Below are 21,413 nucleotides of genomic sequence, written 5' to 3'. Positions count from 1 at the left end.
GAATTAATTTTTTGTTACCGGGCCCCGGCGAAGTCGATCAGCCTCAACCCATTTGGGGATGTTTCCTCGTGGAGGCTGAATTTACCGACTGGAGTGCCAAAGATACCTTCTTTACCCTCCCTGGCGTTAAAGTCGCCAAGCACGATTTTGACATAGTGGCGGTGGCAACTCTCATAGGCACTCTCCAAGCGTTCATAGAAGGCATCTTTGGTCACATCGTCCTTCTCTTCCGTCGGGGCGTGAGCGCAAATCAGCGATATGTTGAAGAACCTCGCTTTGATGCGGAGTGTGGGCATCGGCACCTTCCCAATTAAGTGACCGGACATTCCAGGTGCATGCCCTCAATTCGTAGTCCTTATTTCGTTTTACGTGGTCGGCATCAAAAGAGGGGTCTCTCTTCCGAGGCTTGTTGTTCCTTTTCATTGGTATGATTTTTTAAGTGGCGGGTCACAAACCCAGCGCACTACCCTGCGGAGGGGGATGTTTCGCCTTCTCACTTTAGCTCGCCTTCAAACGAATATTCTTAGGCTACCCAGAGAATACTTGGTCAAAGAACGGAAGTCATGAGCTGCTTGAGTCATATGTAGAAAAATCGTTTTTGGCCACTCCCAAGGCGATCAGAGAACTTTCCTCAGTTGCGTGAACTTCTACACATGACTCCATTCTCCAATTGTTTCTAATTAATGTATATTGTGCTATATGGGAAGTAGGCATGGTTGTCCAATTTCACACTGTGACATAAGAATGTAAGAAGAGTGCTACGATCTAAATTCTGTCGAAATCGGTTGGATGTGTCTAAAAGGTTTCACCAAAAAGTGGCGGAGCCACGCCCATCGTCCAATTTTCACACCGGCTCCAATTAAGCTTTCACATATCATCTTGGTGGTAAAATTAAATGTTTCTGGCGTATTAGTAATTAATTTATCGCACTTTTAGTAATTCTTAACTGTACCGTTATATGGAGAGTGAGCGGGGTTATCCTCCGATTTCATATTTTTACATTGTCGGTAGAAATTTTTATAAGATTCGTATCCAGCGAATTTGGTTGTTGTAGCTTAAGTGGTTTAGAAGATATATTCATTGAACTTTAGAAGGCGTGGCCATGCCCACTTGCTCAAAAGAATTTTTCCCACAAATGTATCTTTCTACTGCAAACCTTTGTACAGCTTTATATCTTAATTTAGGGCTTGGTAATAATTTATAAGTTTTCGGTTAATGGCGATTGGTGGGCGCAGCAGTAGTCGGATTACCATCTACGAACTTGTAATTTTACTCAAGTTAAAGCTTGCACGGACAGACGGACAGGCAGTCAACCACATTCCATATTTCTATTTTAGTCCTGATCATTTATATACATATAATCCTATATCCATCTCAATTTTTTCGAGTTTTAAGAGATACTTACAACCATTAGGTGAACAAAAGTATAATATAATACTCTGTAGCAACAAGTTGCAAAAGTATAAAAATATGTGTATGGAGGGAATTGTTGTCTTGTTGAAGAAAACTAATAAAAAGTGTAAAACAATGAAAAATAAAAAAAAGGGAAATTTAAATGTATGTATTTGATGAAACGTGTTGTAATGTGATGCCTGATAGTGTTAATTTGCAATGTAAAATTACTAAAACATTTATTAATTGAGGGCTAACAAGCTTAAATGTCTTTATTAAGTATTGAAAGTTCAAAAGTAATTTTTTTTAATATAACAAAAAGTGATTTAAATAGTTTCTTTATATATTAAACGACCACTATATGGTAATTTTTTTTCATAATAAATGTTGGGTGTTTTAATTTAAATGCCCAAAAAATATTATTTTGTCTGATCTGGAAATAATCGGAAGTGTTATAAAACACGCTAATTTTGAGGTGATTTCACACTGGAATAAGCTGAATATCCTTTGTGTGCTGACTGACTGATGATCGGCCTGCTAACCCTTCGCCAAGCCGTATGCTGTTTTTAGCGCGTTCGCAACATGTTGCGTTCGGATGGCGAGTGTTGCTTGAAGTGGCGTGGTTTTCCCGTTGTGTGGTTAGCGTGGCGCGGCTTTACCGTTATGTATAAATGCTACCTGATGTTTTCTTTCTTTAACAGGGCGCTTTTTCAAGCGTTGTGTAGGCTAAAATCCGTATGGATTTTTCAAAATACCTAATCGCATACTAAAGAATTTGATATGATTCCTTTCATGGAGAGAAATCCATACTTATAATTGCATATACAGTTAAAAAAAACTAAAGTCATATCGTGTCAACTAATTACCTGTAGTTTTTATTTTATGACAATAGTACACAAGGGATTCGTACAATATAATTCAATACAAAGTTTAGTTGTTACATTTTCGTATTCAGATTAGATTAAATCATGTCTGGTCCGATCGTATATTACATGAGTGCCAAATTTGGGAATAAAATCGGCAGATTTTCAAAAGCTATTTCGATTCCTATTACCATACAATACAATACTGGATTATTGCGAACTTCCTTGGTCTTAGCCTTTACGCTATTTTAATTAGCTCTTCCGGTATTTTATGAGCACCCGAAACTTTACTTGTTCTCAAATATCTTATGTATGGAGCGGAGTTTGTTACTTATTGCACTAAAAATTATGATGTTATTCAGCAATTTGGAAAGAATACTGCGTCCATTCATTTAAACAAATATATCAATTTTCATGTTCTTTGTAGCATGACAAATATGTACATCTCCTGTTTTTAGCTCCATGTAACGCCCACTCCTTTTCATTTCTTATGAATACGTCGTAAATATGAGCACATACAGTTTAGAGAAAAAAAAACACATATTCGAGCAAAACTTCTAGAATAATAATTAACAGTTTGACTATCTCCCGATGGAGGCCTCCTCGAAACCTAAAATATATTTGGAACATAAAGTATGTGACTGAAATTTTTTCTTACATTATAAATTAATAGGAGAAGCTGTTCGAATGAAGGCATTATGGAATGTTAGGTTGACACAGTCAATATGTTATTCATCTAGGAGGACCGAGCACTGAAAAGAGAAACTTTTGAGGATATGTGTTTTCATCTCATGCAAGTCAAAATCAAGGCATGAGGAAATTTATATGTATTTAAAAACGTTTTTACAGCTATCTATATTTAAGTTATTTATTTATTTTAACTAAAAGTATTATTAAAGTCATGTATTAAAAACAAATTATATAGTGTGGTCATAAGTTCACGAGGTCTACAAATTTCCAAAAGAACAAACTATCAGCGTACGTGCCGCTACCGAGCCCTAAGCGGGATTGCTAACTCTCTATATAGCATCTGCTACTCTATATATCAGCGCGTTGTGGTGTTGACAACTTTACCCACCTTTATGTCCTTGCAATTGTTTGCACCGTCTCCATACGGCCGTACTTTATGCTATGCTATGCTCTTCTCTTTGCAGTTACACCAAAGCATGGACCGCAAATCACCGGTGGCCAGCCGCGTTACCAAATTGATGACATTGTGCGCGTGAATTGTACATCGGCGCCGTCCAAGCCGGTGTGTCATCTCAGTTGGTTAATTAATGGTGTACATGCGAACCGGACATTCCTGCGGCCATACGATCCCATAATTGTCGGACGTGAGGGCTTGGAGGTGGCGCGGTTGGGATTGGAATTCCGAGTGCGTAAAAAATTCTTCAAACATGGTGACATGAAATTGAAAGTGAGTTAATTAACATATAAATATACATTTACAAATTTACTATATTAATAATCCAGAATGTGTGTGATAGTGTCCATTTACAAATGGTGGTTGTTGGTGTTGTGTGCAATTTATTTTTAATTGCTGATTTTCTGCTCAACAAGCTATATAAACTAGTGTACTCAGATATCAGAAATTGATACCACTGCTGTGCGCTATTAATTATAAAAATATTTCGCTTATTAATGAGATGAACATGCGCTCTCATAATTTGCAATTATGTTAATGCCATGTAGATATAACGGGACAAAAATATAGTATACCAAGTACGAATTTCTTATTTAGGGACTACTGAAATGGATAATTATCTTATCATCCCTGTCAAAGAAAGTTAAAAAACTCTATTGCATTTTCAGAGGAAAAACTTGGGGGTTTTATTTATTATATAGACCTGTATTTACTCAATTCTCTCAGTTACTTAAGAGCTTTACTTGCACTTAAATCAGATTATGGAAAACAGATGAGTTACCCATCAAAGAGATTTAGACTCATGTTAATTTCGCATATTTTTCAATTCTTCCGGAACGGTTTATTTAAAAGTCTAACTAGCAATTAATTGATTTATGTATAGGATAGTAGAAAAAGTCTTTTCGTATTTCTAATCAAACTTCAAATTATTTTTTATTTCTATGATGAAGAAGTGAAGTAATGAACCCAATATGTAACCTTTTGGTCAACCACTTTTTGCCGAGTCATCAAATATGTGTGTGGTCTAGCGTTGTCCTGATGGAAGAAGAAAAACTTTCTGTTGATCAATTCTGGCCGTTTTTTTGATTGCTTGCTTCAGTCTCATTCATATGGTACCCAAACATCGAGCTTCTTTTTGTAGGCAGCCGTTTTTGATGATGAATGCTATGTTTTTTAGCGATGTCATGGCTGCTTATGTGACGATCGTGGTCAATCTTTTTCATAATTTCATCTACTTTCGCAACGATAGGTCGTACATCGAAATTTCCAGGACGGAAGTGATGAAACCATTGTTGTTCTACACGAACTGATACAGCATCGTTTCCGTTAACTTCATAAATTTCATTGGTTGCTTGCGTGGAATTCTTCCCTTTTATATACAAAAGTTTCAAAATATAGCGAATATCTTCATTATTTATACTCATTTTTGCACAGCTGTAAGTTTTTTTCAACTTCCGAGATTTTAATTTTTTTTGAATGACGCTTAAAATCTCACCATTCCAACACTACATATGTGGTATGACACAATGTGATTGGTAACACTGGAGATATACGACTGCAACGATATCTATTGACAAAATACGAAAAGACTTATTCGACTAACCTATATTAGATTTTATAAACTATTAATAAACTAATAAAAGTATTTGTTGAATACATATTTAAATTTTAATTAAGCTATTGTAAACTACAAAATAAAAAGAGTAAGCCAATTGTAGTAAAGAAACTTAAGATTTTTTGAAAAGCTGACGTATTTGAAATAAAAAATTTGCTACCTCAGAAATGAAAATTTGGCTCTTGGAGGCAAGCAGTGAAAATAGGTCTTCCAGCTGCTTATATTGTAAAGGTTTGTAGTTGCTGAAGTGAAATTGGTACAAAGCATTAACTAATGAGCTCGATTCCAAAATAAAATTACAAAATGTATCTGAAAGTATTACTTAAATAATATATAAATTATGATATGCCTGAGGGACAAACATAATAGCTCTATATACCTAATGCATGTGATTTTTAAAACCGAAATTGCGTCGTAGGCAAATAGAAACTGTTATTGGTTTGTTGTTTAGTATGTAATACATTGAAAATTTATACATATACTTGTATATACATATACATATATATATAAAGTTTTCTAAGTAGTCGCCCTCAGAAAATCGTCAACTTCACACATTTTATTTAATAATTTCCAATAAAGGACAAATTCTAACATTTTAGCTTTAAATAGTTTAATACCGCACCGCTTTTTATAATACTAACCTTTACAATTACCTACCGGATTAAAACATAAAATAACTGAATTTTCTGTTAGCTAGATTTCTACAACATGAGAGAATACTATAGCTCTTTGTAAAGATATTTAAGTCAAAATTGGCTAGGAGGCTAATCTTCTTAATTCTCATCTTAAATAGGTGCTCTAGTGACGACTATGACTCTAGGAACTAATCTAAAGCAAAATTGTAAAATGTGTTTCCGCAATACTCATTTAAAGGTCTCATTTTAATTGAATAAAAAGCTTTGACTTATCCGAACTATTTTTGTTTTATCTCTATACTACGAGTATATCAATTTAATATTTTAGGACTCTAAAATCGTCTTTATAGATTCCAAGGCCTTTTAAAAGTCATCACTATTGTGCATATATTCTTACGATCACTTACCAGCTTTATTTACTGAACCTCTGTAAAGCATTTATTTTGTCGTACATGGAACTCGTCGTCTTCCAAATAATTTCTAGACTTTTAACCTAATATTATTAATATTTATTTAAGGTTTGTTATATTTGCACAGCAAAGTTCAAATTGAACTAAAAAATCATTAAAATTCGAAACGAGAAATACTAATACTAAACTTAGAGTTCAACACTTCCAAGTAACTTAATTATCAACCTTTAGACTGTTGTATATATGTATACCTGTATTCACCAAAAGACATCCGAAATAACAATCTTCTTATCAACGCAGAACGAATGCGGACCGTATACTCTGCCAGGGGACGTTGTTTATTTGGACAAATACAACTTTGTTTACATACACACACACAAATGCTTGAGAATATGGCCAAAGCGTGAGGTTGCTGTTAAAGCGCACAGCGCGTATTTGTATTTGTATTGCGGTTGTCCGCAAGCTTGGCTGCAATTGTGTTAACAGGATTCTGTGAGTCATTAAAGTGCGTGGCAAATCCCAACGTACACATATGTGTCATACTACTACATACTCGCTGAACGTGCCGGTCAGCATGGCGTATACGCAACACTTGCTTATGGCAGCGCACTAGGCATATAAATGTTATGTGTGTATGTTTGCATGTGGTCCATGTAATGAGTGTGTGCTGTTGGAGATGCCTGCAATGTTTACACTGAGTTTTCTTTTATTACTTTCCACTTGTTTGCTATAGCAATAAAAGTGGGACAGTGAAATGTACAAGTATATAAAAGGAAATTTGTGAACGCCACGTTGAATGCATTTCACTTTATATTGTCTGTATGTTGGGGGTATTTGTGTAACTTAGTAGCTGTCGAAATGAAGATATTTATTTTCGCAACTTTGTTTAGTGGCAACGTTAGATAAGTAAATATCAACAAGGGAACGAATGCACATCACTACACGTCTATGTGTGAGAGAATGTGTGTGTATATGTGTTGGAGTAAATATATATATGATCATGTGTATGCATGTATGTGTATTGGATCTGAAAGATATTAGTGCGCGATTGTGTCGGCGTAATTGAATTATATTATATTTTCCACATTCTTCTATTTACCCAATTGATTAAATAATTGTGTACTTGTTCTTGTATTGTTCTCTAGTGTGTGGCAAAAATATCATCGGTATATTGGCAAAGCAATGAAGAGAGCGTGGCACATGAGAAACATCAGAAAATACCCGTACTGGAATCGCGCGAAACCGTTGTGGCCAAGTCACGATTGCGGGACAAAGCATTAGAAGGTGAGTTTTACAGTAAATATATTGTAACGGGTTTTCAATAAGATCGCTATAAATATGTTAAATATGTATATGTATATTAGAAGAATTGAAACTAATTAACAGTGCCGCATTTAAAATTGCTTGCCATTATTTGAAGCGCTCGCTTTTCATTTAAACATATGTTGATTACCCAGCCAATTAACTATAATTTCACGGGTTTTCATTGCAGATAATCAACTTAAAGATGCTGGCACGTCATCAGCAGCCACATCATCGGCGGCAGCGTTCTTGCCATTAGCGACTCGTAATTCGATACTTTTGCATATCACACCCACACTGCTGCTGCTCGCTCTGCCCGACTTAGCAGCCATGCTGCCACTGTTAATAGCATTTCTGTGTCAATATTGGCAATTTAATATTTATGTGCGCCAACCAAGCTATCGATTGCCGGTATGTTACGGCTGCAGCAGCTACTGGCGATGGTCGCACAGCATTCGAACCGTTGGCAGATGACAATTAGCCATGGCATATTAAATAGGAGCGCAAGCAATGACAGTTGCAGTGGCAGTGGGAACGACAGCTAGAAGACTGCTCGGTCATCATCATTGATTAGTATAAATTGTTGCAGATTAATATAATTTTTTCCGTTGTCAATTAATTGTTGATAGGTTCATCTCTAGTTGGGTAGAATTGCTAGCATCATAAGCGCTTGATAACTGTGTGAGTATGCGAAAGAATGGAGGCAGGGAAAGACAAAAGGAAAGTGAGCTGAAGGAAAACATTTGTGACTGTTATTGACTTAGTTTTAATAAAGAAAAAGAAATAGTATAATAGAATAAGAGGAATAGTAGAATAAGAGAGGAAAACTAGTTAGCTAAGCCTTGCTAACTGAAAACATATTATGTAGGAAATGCCGCTTAGAATTATGGAAACATATTTTGAACAACTGAGGCTAATTAATTGATCTTACTTTTCAACATAATGCTGAAATCGTTGGAACTTAAAACTCTTAAAAATGTTAGCAGAATTTAAAAATGTTTAATTAAAATCGAAATTCTGATGGCTTAAAAAATTAGGAGAATTGTTTTTTAAATTTCCTTGTTTCAAAATCCATTTAAATTTCTTTTATCCACATGTATGTTAAATATTAAGCTACAACACAATATTTGTGAAGAAAGTATAATTTTACCTTCCAGCAATATATGTATTTGAAACATTGTAATTGTGCCAAGTTTTCCCGACATTATTTGGTAGGTTTATTGGTATTATAAGTGAGATATATTCTGATCAGTCTAAATCTTTATTATCGCCTTTAACACAAGCATCGGATCGCTTAATCAAACTTTCTATAGACTTATGATGAGACTCGGCTGGAGTGGTCTTCATTGTCTTCAATGAATTAATTTTAATCGCTTTAGTATAGTCCCGTCCAGTTTTCACAACAGAAACAGGTCAGAGGGAATCTCATATGGCGAATACGAGAGCTGAACAATTACTCGCGTTTCGCATTTGGCTAAAACGTCAGTCACAATAGTGCTTGAATGTAACGCAACATCTTTATGGAGAAAAATTTAATTTTTGCTCACCATTTACGGCCAAACGGTTGGTGAACCATACCACGGTTATAAAAAAAAAACGATGAGCATCATCTTCATTTTTGACCGAATTTGAGTGGTCGGTTTCGGATTGCTTACAGCGCCATTCGCTAGATTGTTGGACAGTTGCGACGTCGCATTCATAAACCCATATCTAGTCATCAGCGATGAAGCGATTGATGATAGTTTCGTTGCCTCTACTACTTTTGATTTTTTGGGAAGACTCAGACCTTATGCTATGAATTTAGTATTGACACGTGTAATACCCAAAATATTCAGCAAAAAGTGTTGGGTCGATCCATAAAAGCTGTTGAGATTCTCTGCTACACCTCTGATGCTAGCACGATCATTTTAAGCACTGTTTCTATAACTTTTTCAAGGTTATCGTTATTTAAAAAGGCGGATGGACGACTGGCAGGAGTCAAGTTTTCGATGACTCCACTACGCTCATTGTGTGCCCTGTGGAGCTCACCTACTTGTGTTCATAATAAAGTTGACTCCCAAACTTTAAGCGTCATAAACAAACAGATGTAAGCCAGATATGTACTATGTAGATCAAACTACCCACAAAACTTAAGGGTGCCTGCATAGTGAACGCTTGAAGCCGAGCCGAGCGCATTTTCCCATTTACGCAACACGCGAATTTCCGCTCCGCTCGGCTTTAAGCGTTCACTCTGCGGGAACCCTAAGATAGGGTTGTATCAATCTAGGATAAAAGTATCAGACGCTATTTTTGCTTGTTTTGTTTATTATAATTATTTTTCTCAAAATCTTGTTCTATTCCATCCAGCGCTATCTTAAAATGAATTGATTTCTGCAGTACACAAACTAAGCAACTTAATGTATATTTGACTACATATCGAACAACTCATGCATATTTCTATAAATGGTGCAATCATTATATGTACATACACTTGAATTACTTTAAAAGTACAAAATTTATTAGTGTAAAGCATGAAAAGCTATTTAAGTTTAAGTGTTGAAATATGAAAGTTATTGCTTCTTGGTGGTTAAAGTAACTCAAAGCAAAAAAAAAAAACCAAATGTCATTTATTAAAAACTAAGAGCAATTTGTAAATAGTATATAGTAAAATATATTGTCTAGCAGAAAGTAGATTAAGACATGCTTGAGAGTAAGAAATAAATGCATATGTATATACGAATAAGCAGTGCGTCTAAGCGCGGCATTATGGAATGTGTGTAAACGCTAATGCAGTGCTTCTTTTCGGCATAGCATAGTTTTAGGCTCCAAGCTGTATTGAGAATATGGACAGATTCATGCCCCAAGTATGATGTGAGCGTCATTTTGGTGTCTTTTGATTTATTTACATTTATTTCCGAAATTCGATGGGTTCAACTATATTAGGTCGCAGCAATCGATGGGATGATATATTCATGTGTAAAATGTTCCTTCAATTTTAGTTTTCTGATAACTATCCACTTTATTAAATTTTCAATTTTGAATATTTAATTAAGTACACATTTACATTGGCTGGTAATCAATAATTTTCGAAAAAGATGAAAAGATATTGATTTTAATAATCAAAACATATTTATTTTATACAACAAAAATTGTTTTAACAGATTAGCTAAAAATAAGCCTTGTATTAATCATTTACCATTTCATAAATTATTTTCAATTTTCGATTTGCATTCGAAGAGTACTAATTTGAATATGTCATATCATATTAACTGTAAATAGTTACATATTAAAGTCTGTTATAACTAAATAATATCTACATACAAACATATGCATACAAATTCAACGTTAAAATATGGCCATGCATACAGCACCCTACTAGATTTAACTATAACTTACTTATAGCTCTAATCTAGTATATTTTAATTTATTGTAAGTAAAATTAGCCGATAATGGTTTAACTAATAGCAATGTAATGCGAGAAATACAAAAATTTACTTGGAATCAATAAAATTTCAAAATCTTAAAGAGTAGATCTTGCCTTTGCTTATGACTTTTGAACACGATTGGTCAAGACTATAAGGGAACGATGGACGATGGGTCGTTTAACAGGTAATCGTATCAGTGAGCTCCGCCAACATGACGGGACTTATTAACACAAAATAGCTATATTCTATTAATAAATTTTTAGGGACTAGTGAAACGAAAACATCTCATATGTATTGCATAATTTATATAATGGCAAGTTATTCCAATTAAATAAGGTTTCGCATAATACTCACACCGAATTGAACTCTAAAGGAAATTTTTAGCAGTCGAGCAGAGCGGAAGGATGGAATAATATGAGACTCTATTATTTTTTTCTTAAACATGTTCTGTGTATAATTTGATAGCTCTCCTTCGCTGGCAATTTCAAATAGCTGATATTAAGAAAACTGCCATGAAAGAACTAAAATCGTAATAATTGGCAAAATCAGTGCGACAGAAAATTTTGCATTGGTATTTAAAATATTCTTCATAAAGACGTGATATTTCACTATGAGTTGTGCTGTTGTTATGTATATATTATTACAATTATAATTTGTTAAATGAACTTTGAAAATTTTTAATCATTTATTTACGTACTGGTCTAGTATGTGGTTATGTCTGATCCACTGGATTACCGAACGTTTAAAAATAAACTCGAAAATCAAAATGTTTCAATGTTATTTTTAGGACACTTAATAAATATAATTTGACTCTCAAGAATCAAAGTGTCATATAATCGTTGGCCATACCATAGCTCCTTTAGAGTCAGACTCTACTTTTTGGCTTATTCTTCATATATCTTTCAATCTATTGGAAATATTTTGGTGTCGATGCTATTCTTAAGTGAATAAGTTCTTAAGTATCTCTAAAGATACATCGGCCAAATTCGCATCGTTTTCAGTTTTTCTGGCTAATATATATTTTTATTATATACATATATGTGACCTCGCACTTAGAAACCCGGCTAGTGTGTCAAAATTACAATTTATTGATGCATACCGTAAGTATAAGTTGCCCTTAATTCATTATATTGGAAAGACGTTACCGCAACTGGCGCCATCTTCAATGAAGAGATCTTTTTCGGAATAAATAAACGATGTGATTAAATGTGTTATACCAAGTTTTTATGGATAGCTGCTATGAAGAGATTATCAGGACTTATTTTACGCCGCAAAGACCAAATTGAGTAATTCTCAGTCTATTAGTTCTTGCAAGTAGTGACTACCCGCAGACCATCGAATAGATTCCGTAAATGTCTCGGTATCTATAATATTTTTCAAAGTATTGATTCTCTTATAGAATTTGCAAGAATTCTTTGTAACAGAGGCTACTCGTTGTGAGTTTTTTTATGTGCACGTGAGGAGATAAATCGCTGGAAAAGAGATGCAGCGAGCTGAAAAGAGCTCCACGTGAGGCTACCAGACCTGAAAGAAGTGGCTGTTTCTAAGATAGCAGTAGACGTAATACTCCGAAGTGCAGTAAGGAAAGCATTTAATCCGACAACAGGGAGGAAGTATGTGTCCTCAATACCATCAGTTTACTTTATTATCGGACTCATTTGGAATAGCCGATAACTTTAAAGCTTATTATTGTATAAGATAATGTACCCTAGTGACGCGCTCACTTCACTGAACTATTTACCCTTAGAAAAGTTCATATTGCTTCCATCGTGAGAGTTCTTCCTAGGCTATAGGGCTTAAAATTTTGTCGGACGGAGCCCGTCAAACTAGTATGGACGAAAATGAGGCATTCAGGCAGATTCTCCTCCATTTTCCACTGTTTGCACGGATATTTTCTGCGAAAAAGAATACTTAACAACTTTGTGTGTATTCGAAAGGGTCTTATGGTATATTATGAAGGACTTTTTAGGTAACACAATCGACCGGCCTTCTAAGCTGTTCATGTGAGATCCCTGTCAGGATCGACCTCTTAACCTAACACTATCGAATAGTTTAAACTACTTTAACTTCAATAATTAAAGACAACTTATTTTAGAAGAATGTACTAGAAATTAATATCTTACACAAATACAAAAGATTCTCCGTAATAACTTGATGCCTTGCCAAATTGCGGGAAGATATCACGTAAAATTAAAAGTTTTCCATACAAGAACGTGATTTTGATCACTCTGTAAATAGGACAGCCCAACAAAGGAACAACATATTGGGAAGAATGTGTTCTAAACTTCAGATTGATATCTGAAAAATTAAAGGACTAGTTCGCATATATATGTATAGACAGACGGACATAGCTAATCGGCTTAGCTTAACACGCTGATCATTTAGAGATATATTTTATACGTTGACCGACGTTTGCTTTTGGGTGTCAGGGGCAAATTTAATTAATTCAAGTAATAAAAAATTTTCAAATTAAGGATTATTAAATTACTATTTGAGAAAACTGAATTTTTTGCAAATTACGATTATTTCTCTTCATATTTCTTGTTAAAGTTGGCCAACTACTTTTTGGAAATAAAGGAAATGTCAGTGAGCTCATAATAGTCCCATTAGACTCCATGTATCCATGACCTCGAACGTTTGTAAAGTAAAAAGTCACGTTGAGCCTTCTTGTTCAACATATACCTACTCACTCATACAAGCGCGAAAGGTGTACAGAGAGCACACATTTGATTATGCTGTTTGTATTCATAAGACCACATTAGTAAATAAAGGATATGCACTGTATCCTTTATTTATCTACTGACGCGCTTTCGCCACACTCAGTCGTTACTTCTTCAGCCAACAGAAGCAAAGTCTAAGGACAAGTAAACATAATGTAAGTAGTACAGAGACTGCCTGATATGTAGAAATCTTTTCATATATATGTAACTACAAATATCATATAAACACATATCAACTGCGGGTGTCCTTGCAGCCTTGTTGAGATATCTTATAGGTACCTGTAGCACATGTTTGTGTAGTTTCCTTTATTTTTGTACAAATTCGTATATATATATATATATAACATTAGAAGAATGTATTTGATATACTTGTATATATATAAATAGGCTTGTGTGAGTTCCTTGGAAGTTACAAGCGTACCGTGTCATAAATGCTTTTTTCTTGGAATTTAATTTCCACCTAATTTACTTTGTCACATATATTTTCACACATGACATTTTTTGAGTTATGTATGTGATACATACGTACACATATAAGTATAATATTAATATTAAGTCTTAAAAGATCCAGTATTATATTTATATTGTGTATGTATTAAGTTTAGGCTTCAGTTTAAATACCTAACACATACATATTTGCTAATGACTACTTACTTAGCAGCCTTTAGACCTAAATTAAAGAATCGCACAAAGTCATAAATCCTTGAAAATATTTAGCAGAGGACTATTTAAAGTTATATATATATATATAAATAGTTAAAATAGTCTGTATGTAAGTTAGTGAGAGGTTCTCAACTGTTTATCTATGACGCGATTAATTTATAAAGTGCATTGAAAATTTCAAATTATTCACTCAGTATCTCGTTGATTAAAACCTAATCTCTTCAAGCCTTAAAAGCTAATACTAAGCCTTAAAATACAGTTTAAAGATTCCATAATATGTGTGCAAATGTTTTAATCAATAAATTTAAAAGTTTTCTCAGAAAAAGTTCTGGAAATTTCGCTACTTGCTCGGTTCAGTTACAACTGTATATATGTAACTCCTTAATATAGAGGAAGTGAAAGTAAACTGGAACGAAGGCTTGAAATTTTATATATCCTTTATAAGTGATCGTCTTGTCGTGATGATACTTACAGGTTCTTTAGTCTACGAACGGCAGAAAATCGCTATTTTTATATTCATCTATACCCATACTACTCCAATAATTCCGGCATCATATTACTTAACAGTCAATATTGAGGAAACAAGTTCTAGATTATCCCCAAATCAACAACAGAATTTAATATTAATTTTATCCGTAATATTATGCATTGTAGTAGAAATTGACATATTGTGTAGGCTGAACGTTTTTCGAAAATATGTGTTGTCCAGCACACATAAGATCCACTTATCTATTATTTGTAATTACTGTGGTATTAATGTGCCGCAAAATCGATCTAATGCCTTTGCCTGTGTAATCATACCAGCAACGTGGCATACCTAATTTAAAATGAGCACACAAAACCCTCTATACATAAATATTTTATCAATTAGCCTCTCATTTATCCACGCTGCATTGGTGTTTTAATTATGGATAATTAGTTAGTTATCACCGCATGTACACATACATACGTATATGATTATACTTCATGTCACATAGGAAATACATAAGCGCGTGCATGTAAGTTTTGTTAGCTTAATAACCAACTTCACGCCAACATTAACAGCGTGCGATATTTATTTTATGCACATAGACAAATGCTAATTTACCAAACTCCATAATAATAATATGCTGCAATGCATTTTAAATATCGAGTAGGATTTACGACACTGCTGCGCGTTGCTAATTATATATATATTTACATATGCGTGTGTGTCTTGTTGCATTTGTGTATTTATGCGGCCACTTAAGCGCAATATGCCATAGAAAATTGTTGCGGCAAATCGGCGGAAAAACGCGTTTTTATTTGTGCTGTTATTAGCAATTATGGAGGTCTATACGCGTCACAGCCTCATTGTTGGTCGGAATTAATGAACTCTGTGAATCGGACGTCTAATTTGGGGTTGCAGCAATGCAAAGAGTGGATGGGTCAGTTTAGGCACACGAAAAATTACTAAATTGCTTAATTTATAACTGGAGTGCAGTAAGTGTATGTGCTTTATGCTATTAATTTTATATTTTAGAATAGTAGAATATGTTTTAATATGTGTTGACATTTACATGAACAACACATATCAGTTATATAATAACCTTGCAGCTGAAAGTCTTAGTCGGAAAAATTATTCGATGTTAGAATACGATAGGCAAAATGGAACTAGTCAGTAAAGTATCAGACTTACTCCGATTTGTTTCCAACTGAGTTCAAAGAGAGAGCATTCTACGTCGACGGATCAATAAAACTATTGCCAATTAAAAAACAAGAGGTTTGGAAAACGTAATTAAAAATTATTCTTTAGAATACTAATTGAACTAGACACATGTGTTCTTGATTCGAACTAATATGTGACTGATTAGACTAAGCCATGTGCAAATTAAATTCAACTAAATACTTTGATCTGTCAAATGTTATCTCAAAGCCAGCAACATGTAAAAAATATGAGCTGTCTGTTAATGAAAAGCTGGGCTTGCGAACAATATGAACTGATTTCACTACAAGGAGTCAATGACTTTTCTGGGGTATTCGAACAATGATTACTATAACCATTATTAATGAAATGTAACTGAAAATACTAAAGAAGAAGTTGATCTTGAAAATATCTGGTTCCAAAACTACGGGCGAGACAGCGAGTGCAACAATCGAATTATAGCGAGAAAAGTTTTGGAGATTTGATTATTTCAAGCATGTTATATTTCGAACTTAATTGTATCGATTGTACTTCACATTATATAAAAAATATTGGAATTTCCTTAACAATTAGCGTATTTTTTTATGAAATCATATCTGTATGTACTATTTTGTGAACTAAATCAATCACGTTAATACCATATTTAAAGTAAAAATGGTATAATAAGATATCACTGACATATATCTAGATACGATATGCATGTATGTATATGGTCCGTCATAGGATGATTGAGTAAGCCGATTTCATTACTACTTAATTTCGTTAAAATATCTCCCACATATCATATTAATAATAATTATAGATTTTTCTTCCGTTTTCGAATTCTGTACGGAATAAATAAAAGTTTTTAAATAATTATTAGGAATTGGAAGCCGATGTTTATACATACGGATATTAATCCGCATTCAAAATGTATAAACATTTAAATTACTATTGAAGAAGTATTAAATATTTTATTAGAGAAATCGAATGTTAAAACTCCAAGGAAAAATATGTCACTCTATGATTATCGGACGAATATCTAACTCTTTGTAGAAATTAAGGAAAATTTACTAAGTGAAACTTGATATATTAGTGAACTTGTGAAGCAATCATTAGAAAGTTTATTATTTACTGTGTCATTATTCCTTCTTCACTAAATAATTATATGGTTCATCAAATTTCCTGGACAAATACACATCGTTTTTTTATGCTGGGTTCCATTCAAATAATTTGAAAATGAAAAATATTTAAAAAACTCCTTTTGATAATTTTGGAGAATTAATATTTATGGGAAATATAAAATTAATATATTATTTACAAGCTTTCCTTAAAATACCATTTTAAAATTCCTTTGAACTTACTTATTAAATTAAGTAATGTCTTCACTACTTGTACATTTAGGCTAAACTGTTGTGTGGAATTAAAGCCTACAATAATTACGTTCACACGCCGCGTATAGAAAGACCGGCGTTAACCTATATATTGGTAATTTCTGGCGAAAAAGCTGAGGACATAAAAAACGTCGTCATTTAGAGCCACGAAAAAGTGCTACAGACGATTGAGCTGAGAAATACATGAAACGCATGAGTAAAACGCCACTGTCAGCAAAAAAGAAGTAATATGAAAAGCAGATCGTACAAAGTGTGGGATAATTGAGCAAGGCTGCTTAGCGCCTGAGCTGCCAGCTTGTTTGTGCGCGTGTGTGTGTTGTCGCTTGAGATATGACAATGCCGCTCTCGTCTTGTTTAAAACATCAGCAGCATCTTGCAAATGACACTCCACTTGATGTTCGCCAGACAAAAGTGAGGTCAATCGCCTGAAACTGCACTACGTTAACGGTACTTTTTAACATGTGCGTGCTCTGCGTTTAATCGTGTGTGCTACGCTTGCTTAACAGAGAACATATTTTCGTATTTTGTGTGCGCACACTTACCTATACATATACATATATGTACGCATATTGATATCTGCATATTTGTATTACATTTATTTGGGAAATGTGTTTGTAACATTATTGCCTCAGGACCAAAAGAAAATACACTCTTAGCAGACAATGTTTTCGCCAATCTTAGTTGAATGTCCTCATGTGAAATTTTTTTGTCAAGGGCGTAACTTTGAATTTAGTCAGTATTTATTATTATTATGGAAGCTTAAAAAATATTTACTTAAAATTAAGTGAAAGTCCTTTTATCAAAAAGGGGCGAAACAGTGTAGTGAACACTTTACAACTCTTGAAAAGGTTAGACGGATGATACTGTAGAAAACTTTGCCAGATTTGCAACAGATGCCCAAACTTTTATGCTTCAGTTTCAGAAATAGAGCATTTTCAGGAGTGTCTAATTAAGTTTTATTACAACTTAGCATTATACTACTGTGATCAAAATATGAGTTTTTAATTTATACTTCTCCTGTTTTTCGAATCGGTACATTTTTTTTTTCTGTAATTTGGTAGTACTGTTAGTGACATCTATGCTAAACTTTTCGGTAAAATTTTCAATAGCATTTCAAATACGCGTTGTTTTGTGAGGCTCTAAAAGTGAATTCTTCAATTTTTATTATGTCTGAATTTATTGAACAATGAAATGCGATAATGCACCATCTCATACTGCATTGGTTATTCGTGATCATTTTGCCACATTTTCAACTAATATCGTGCCGCAACAACCGCATTCGCATGACTTACCTTAGTGTAACTTCTGGCTATTCAAAAAATTCATACTTCCACTCCGTGAACAACGTTTTGACTCAATTGAGTAAATATACGCAAAATGTGAAAAAATATGGAACTTAGTTTCATTGGCTAAAGGTTGTTCGCAAAATGACATTCCTTCAAAAATATGTTTCGTAATTGGGATAAACACCTTCTAGGGTAAAGATAGTCAAAGAAAACTATGAAAAATTGGGAACCAAGGTCTCCGTCGTATAGCTTAGGATTTGTTTTTTTTAATATTTCTCAATTTTTTGCTGTTGTTTATGGCCAAAAGATAAGTAATAAAATATTATATCTAATTACATCTAAACAAGATCAAGGTTATGTTGAGCCTTGTTACTAATACGTAGCTCTTTAAAAGGCTGATAGATCTCCCCTTTTCAAAGAGTTTGATAGAGTTTAAGCACACTTTTGACTTATCTTCTAATTCTTTCTTTGCCATAGGAATACCAAGATCTTTGTAAATGTTTTCCTTCCGAATATATCATGGTGAACTTGTTTTGGGTCTAAGAGTTCTTTTGATTGAAACCTCTGTATTATTTTAATTTTAGTTACATGGGTTGTACCCCTCAGCTGAATACCATACATCCAAATTGGTGTAAGAAAACTTTGTTGTTAAGGCTAAGTCTAGAATTCTTATTTAAAGGTCACTTGAAATTTGTTGCCACATTATAGACCTTATTTTAACAAAAAAAAAATGTGTGTCAAAACGGTAACGGCAAACAACTATCGTTTCAATTAAGTTAAGCTTAAGCAGACGAAATGCCATACTCAAAATTAACTCTATCTAAAAACTTCAAACACGATTATTCTTACACATTTAGTATATCTTATCATCTAAGCCCTGATTAGTACGCAGGCTAAAGAAATTTCATCTATGCCTTTGAGTTTTAGAACATTGAGGTAGATAATGAAATTTTTTGAGGTATAGAAAATGTTGAGAATATCCATTATGGATAAAGACAAAATATATCGAGGCGACTTATATACTTCTGAGTTTTAGCACCTTAACTTCAGTCGGAGCCTTCTTGTCCTTATTGAGAAATTAAAAAATGTATTACGGAATTTTAATATCTGTATAACTTTTCTATACATCTCCATCCAACTTCGATTGGAATGTCAAGAAATCTGCTTTTTCAAATCAATCAGAAGTGCAATCACGTTTGCCACCGCAATATATTTAACAAATTCATACGAAAAGTTTCGATTATATCTTAGCTAGCAAGAAAAAAAACATTATATCTGATGTACAAGTGTGTGCATGAGGATATAGATTATAATAACCTTGGCTATAATAATGCGATCAAAAATTATTAATTTGGCGCCTACTATTATATTATATATCAGCGTAAGGACTAACCAAATCGTAGGGTAATGCTTCGAACTGTAATTGTTCACAAAAATTATTAGTTTAGGATGCTCCCAATTTCTTCTCACCCAGTGTCCAACATTTGCGTTGACTTACATTTAAGCTTCTCTTATCTTCTCGCCCAACTATAATCTCCGTGCTAAATTTGTGTTTTAGTAATAAATTTGTGTCTGAGTTAAGGCCATTTTTGTTTAAAATCAGATTTGAGCTTGTCCAGACTTGACCCATATGCACTACAACGGATAGGCGACCGGTTAGTTGATGACTGATATATGTATTAGCCTTAATTTTCAACGCTCGAAATGTTTCAATAAGTCATTAAGCTACATTTGTTTAGTAAGTCCCATATTGACATTAGATAAATCCCATAATCGGAATACTTTTGTAATTTGACTAAATAAGCATACAATTTTAAAACAAGATGTTCACGCTGGTACGAAAGGCATAGAAATGAGAAATATGAAATGACTTCAGCTTCGTCTTATCCTTATATTTGTTAAGGATTTGCATTATTTACACTTAACAATCAGTCTTTTTAAATGTGTGTAATACTTATGTATAAATAAATATAAATAGTAAATTTAGTATTTGTTTCTATGGCCATAAAATATTTATGTGAACGAAGAATATAAATATACTTATATGTATATAATCGTACAAAGACTACTCTTATACTTATGAACACATTAATATAGGAACATATGTATTGTATTTGAAATTGGATTTGTCATCCTACATCAAACGAACTTAGCAAAATGATTGTTAAGTTGGTGATTAATAGTAATTTGTGCAAAAGCCATTGAAAATTTTAATTAACTTTCTTTAATTTTAATTCTTTTTATTTGACACACATACACGTTGCACTTTATTTCATTTATTATAGTTTTGGTCTTGTCACAGTTTAAGATTTCGCGATTAATTACAGTACTACACATTTACTAATCAGTAACTAAAGTTTATATATGTGTAATTAAAAAAAAAAGTGTAAGTTGTGCTGAACACTAAAGACTGTCACTATTTTTAAAACTTATTTTTAAATACTTCGAACTTATATTTTCCAAACAGTGTATCTTCCTTAAAAATTGAAATAGAACGTTATTCAATGCAATCTGTTGTAGCTCGGTAGCTTTGGGATAGGACTTTCACCAGAGCTTATTGGTAAGTATATATATTGTACACATACATATGTTGAAGTCGAGAAACTGATGCACCGACATTGCAAACTCGGCTGTAAACTGATTGGATAAAGAGATTCGAGGTGTTCTATTTTTTATTTTTTATTATAAGAAATGTTGATAAATATATTATTATTTAGAAGAATTTGGTTTTTGACACTTCTAATTAAGTTATAATTAAAAGTAATATACAAGTTCGAAGGCTCTTCCGCAAAATTATCAAAAGCATCCTAAAAGTAAAATCATGTTGCTGATAATAAGTAAGATGGCAATAACAAAAGCAGATGCTGAAAATATGACAATGCGATAATAATCAGAAAAATAACAGGTCGGTAATAAAAGAATGGGATATAAAATGTCAAAATA

The 21,413-nt window shown here is 33.4% G+C and overlaps 1 protein-coding gene across 1 annotated transcript in view; it reads left to right on the top strand.

Moving 5' to 3' along the window:
• The window catches only part of LOC105228637 (uncharacterized), a 63,948-nt gene extending 55,026 nt beyond the window's left edge, over positions 1-8,922 (top strand). Inside the window, exons 5-7 of the mRNA XM_049450337.1 lie at positions 3,410-3,672; positions 7,205-7,343; positions 7,552-8,922. Of these exons, the coding sequence (XP_049306294.1) occupies positions 3,410-3,672; positions 7,205-7,343; positions 7,552-7,835 (686 nt within the window). The 3' untranslated portion in view covers positions 7,836-8,922. The remainder of the gene's footprint in view (positions 1-3,409; positions 3,673-7,204; positions 7,344-7,551) is intronic.
• The last annotated feature ends 12,491 nt before the right edge of the window (positions 8,923-21,413 follow it).

This window comes from Bactrocera dorsalis, chromosome 1 (genome assembly GCF_023373825.1).
Source record: "Bactrocera dorsalis isolate Fly_Bdor chromosome 1, ASM2337382v1, whole genome shotgun sequence".
Classification (NCBI taxonomy): domain Eukaryota; kingdom Metazoa; phylum Arthropoda; class Insecta; order Diptera; family Tephritidae; genus Bactrocera; species Bactrocera dorsalis.
The sequence above is the reverse complement of the archived record's forward strand: the minus strand, read 5'-3'. Positions and strand labels throughout refer to the sequence as shown.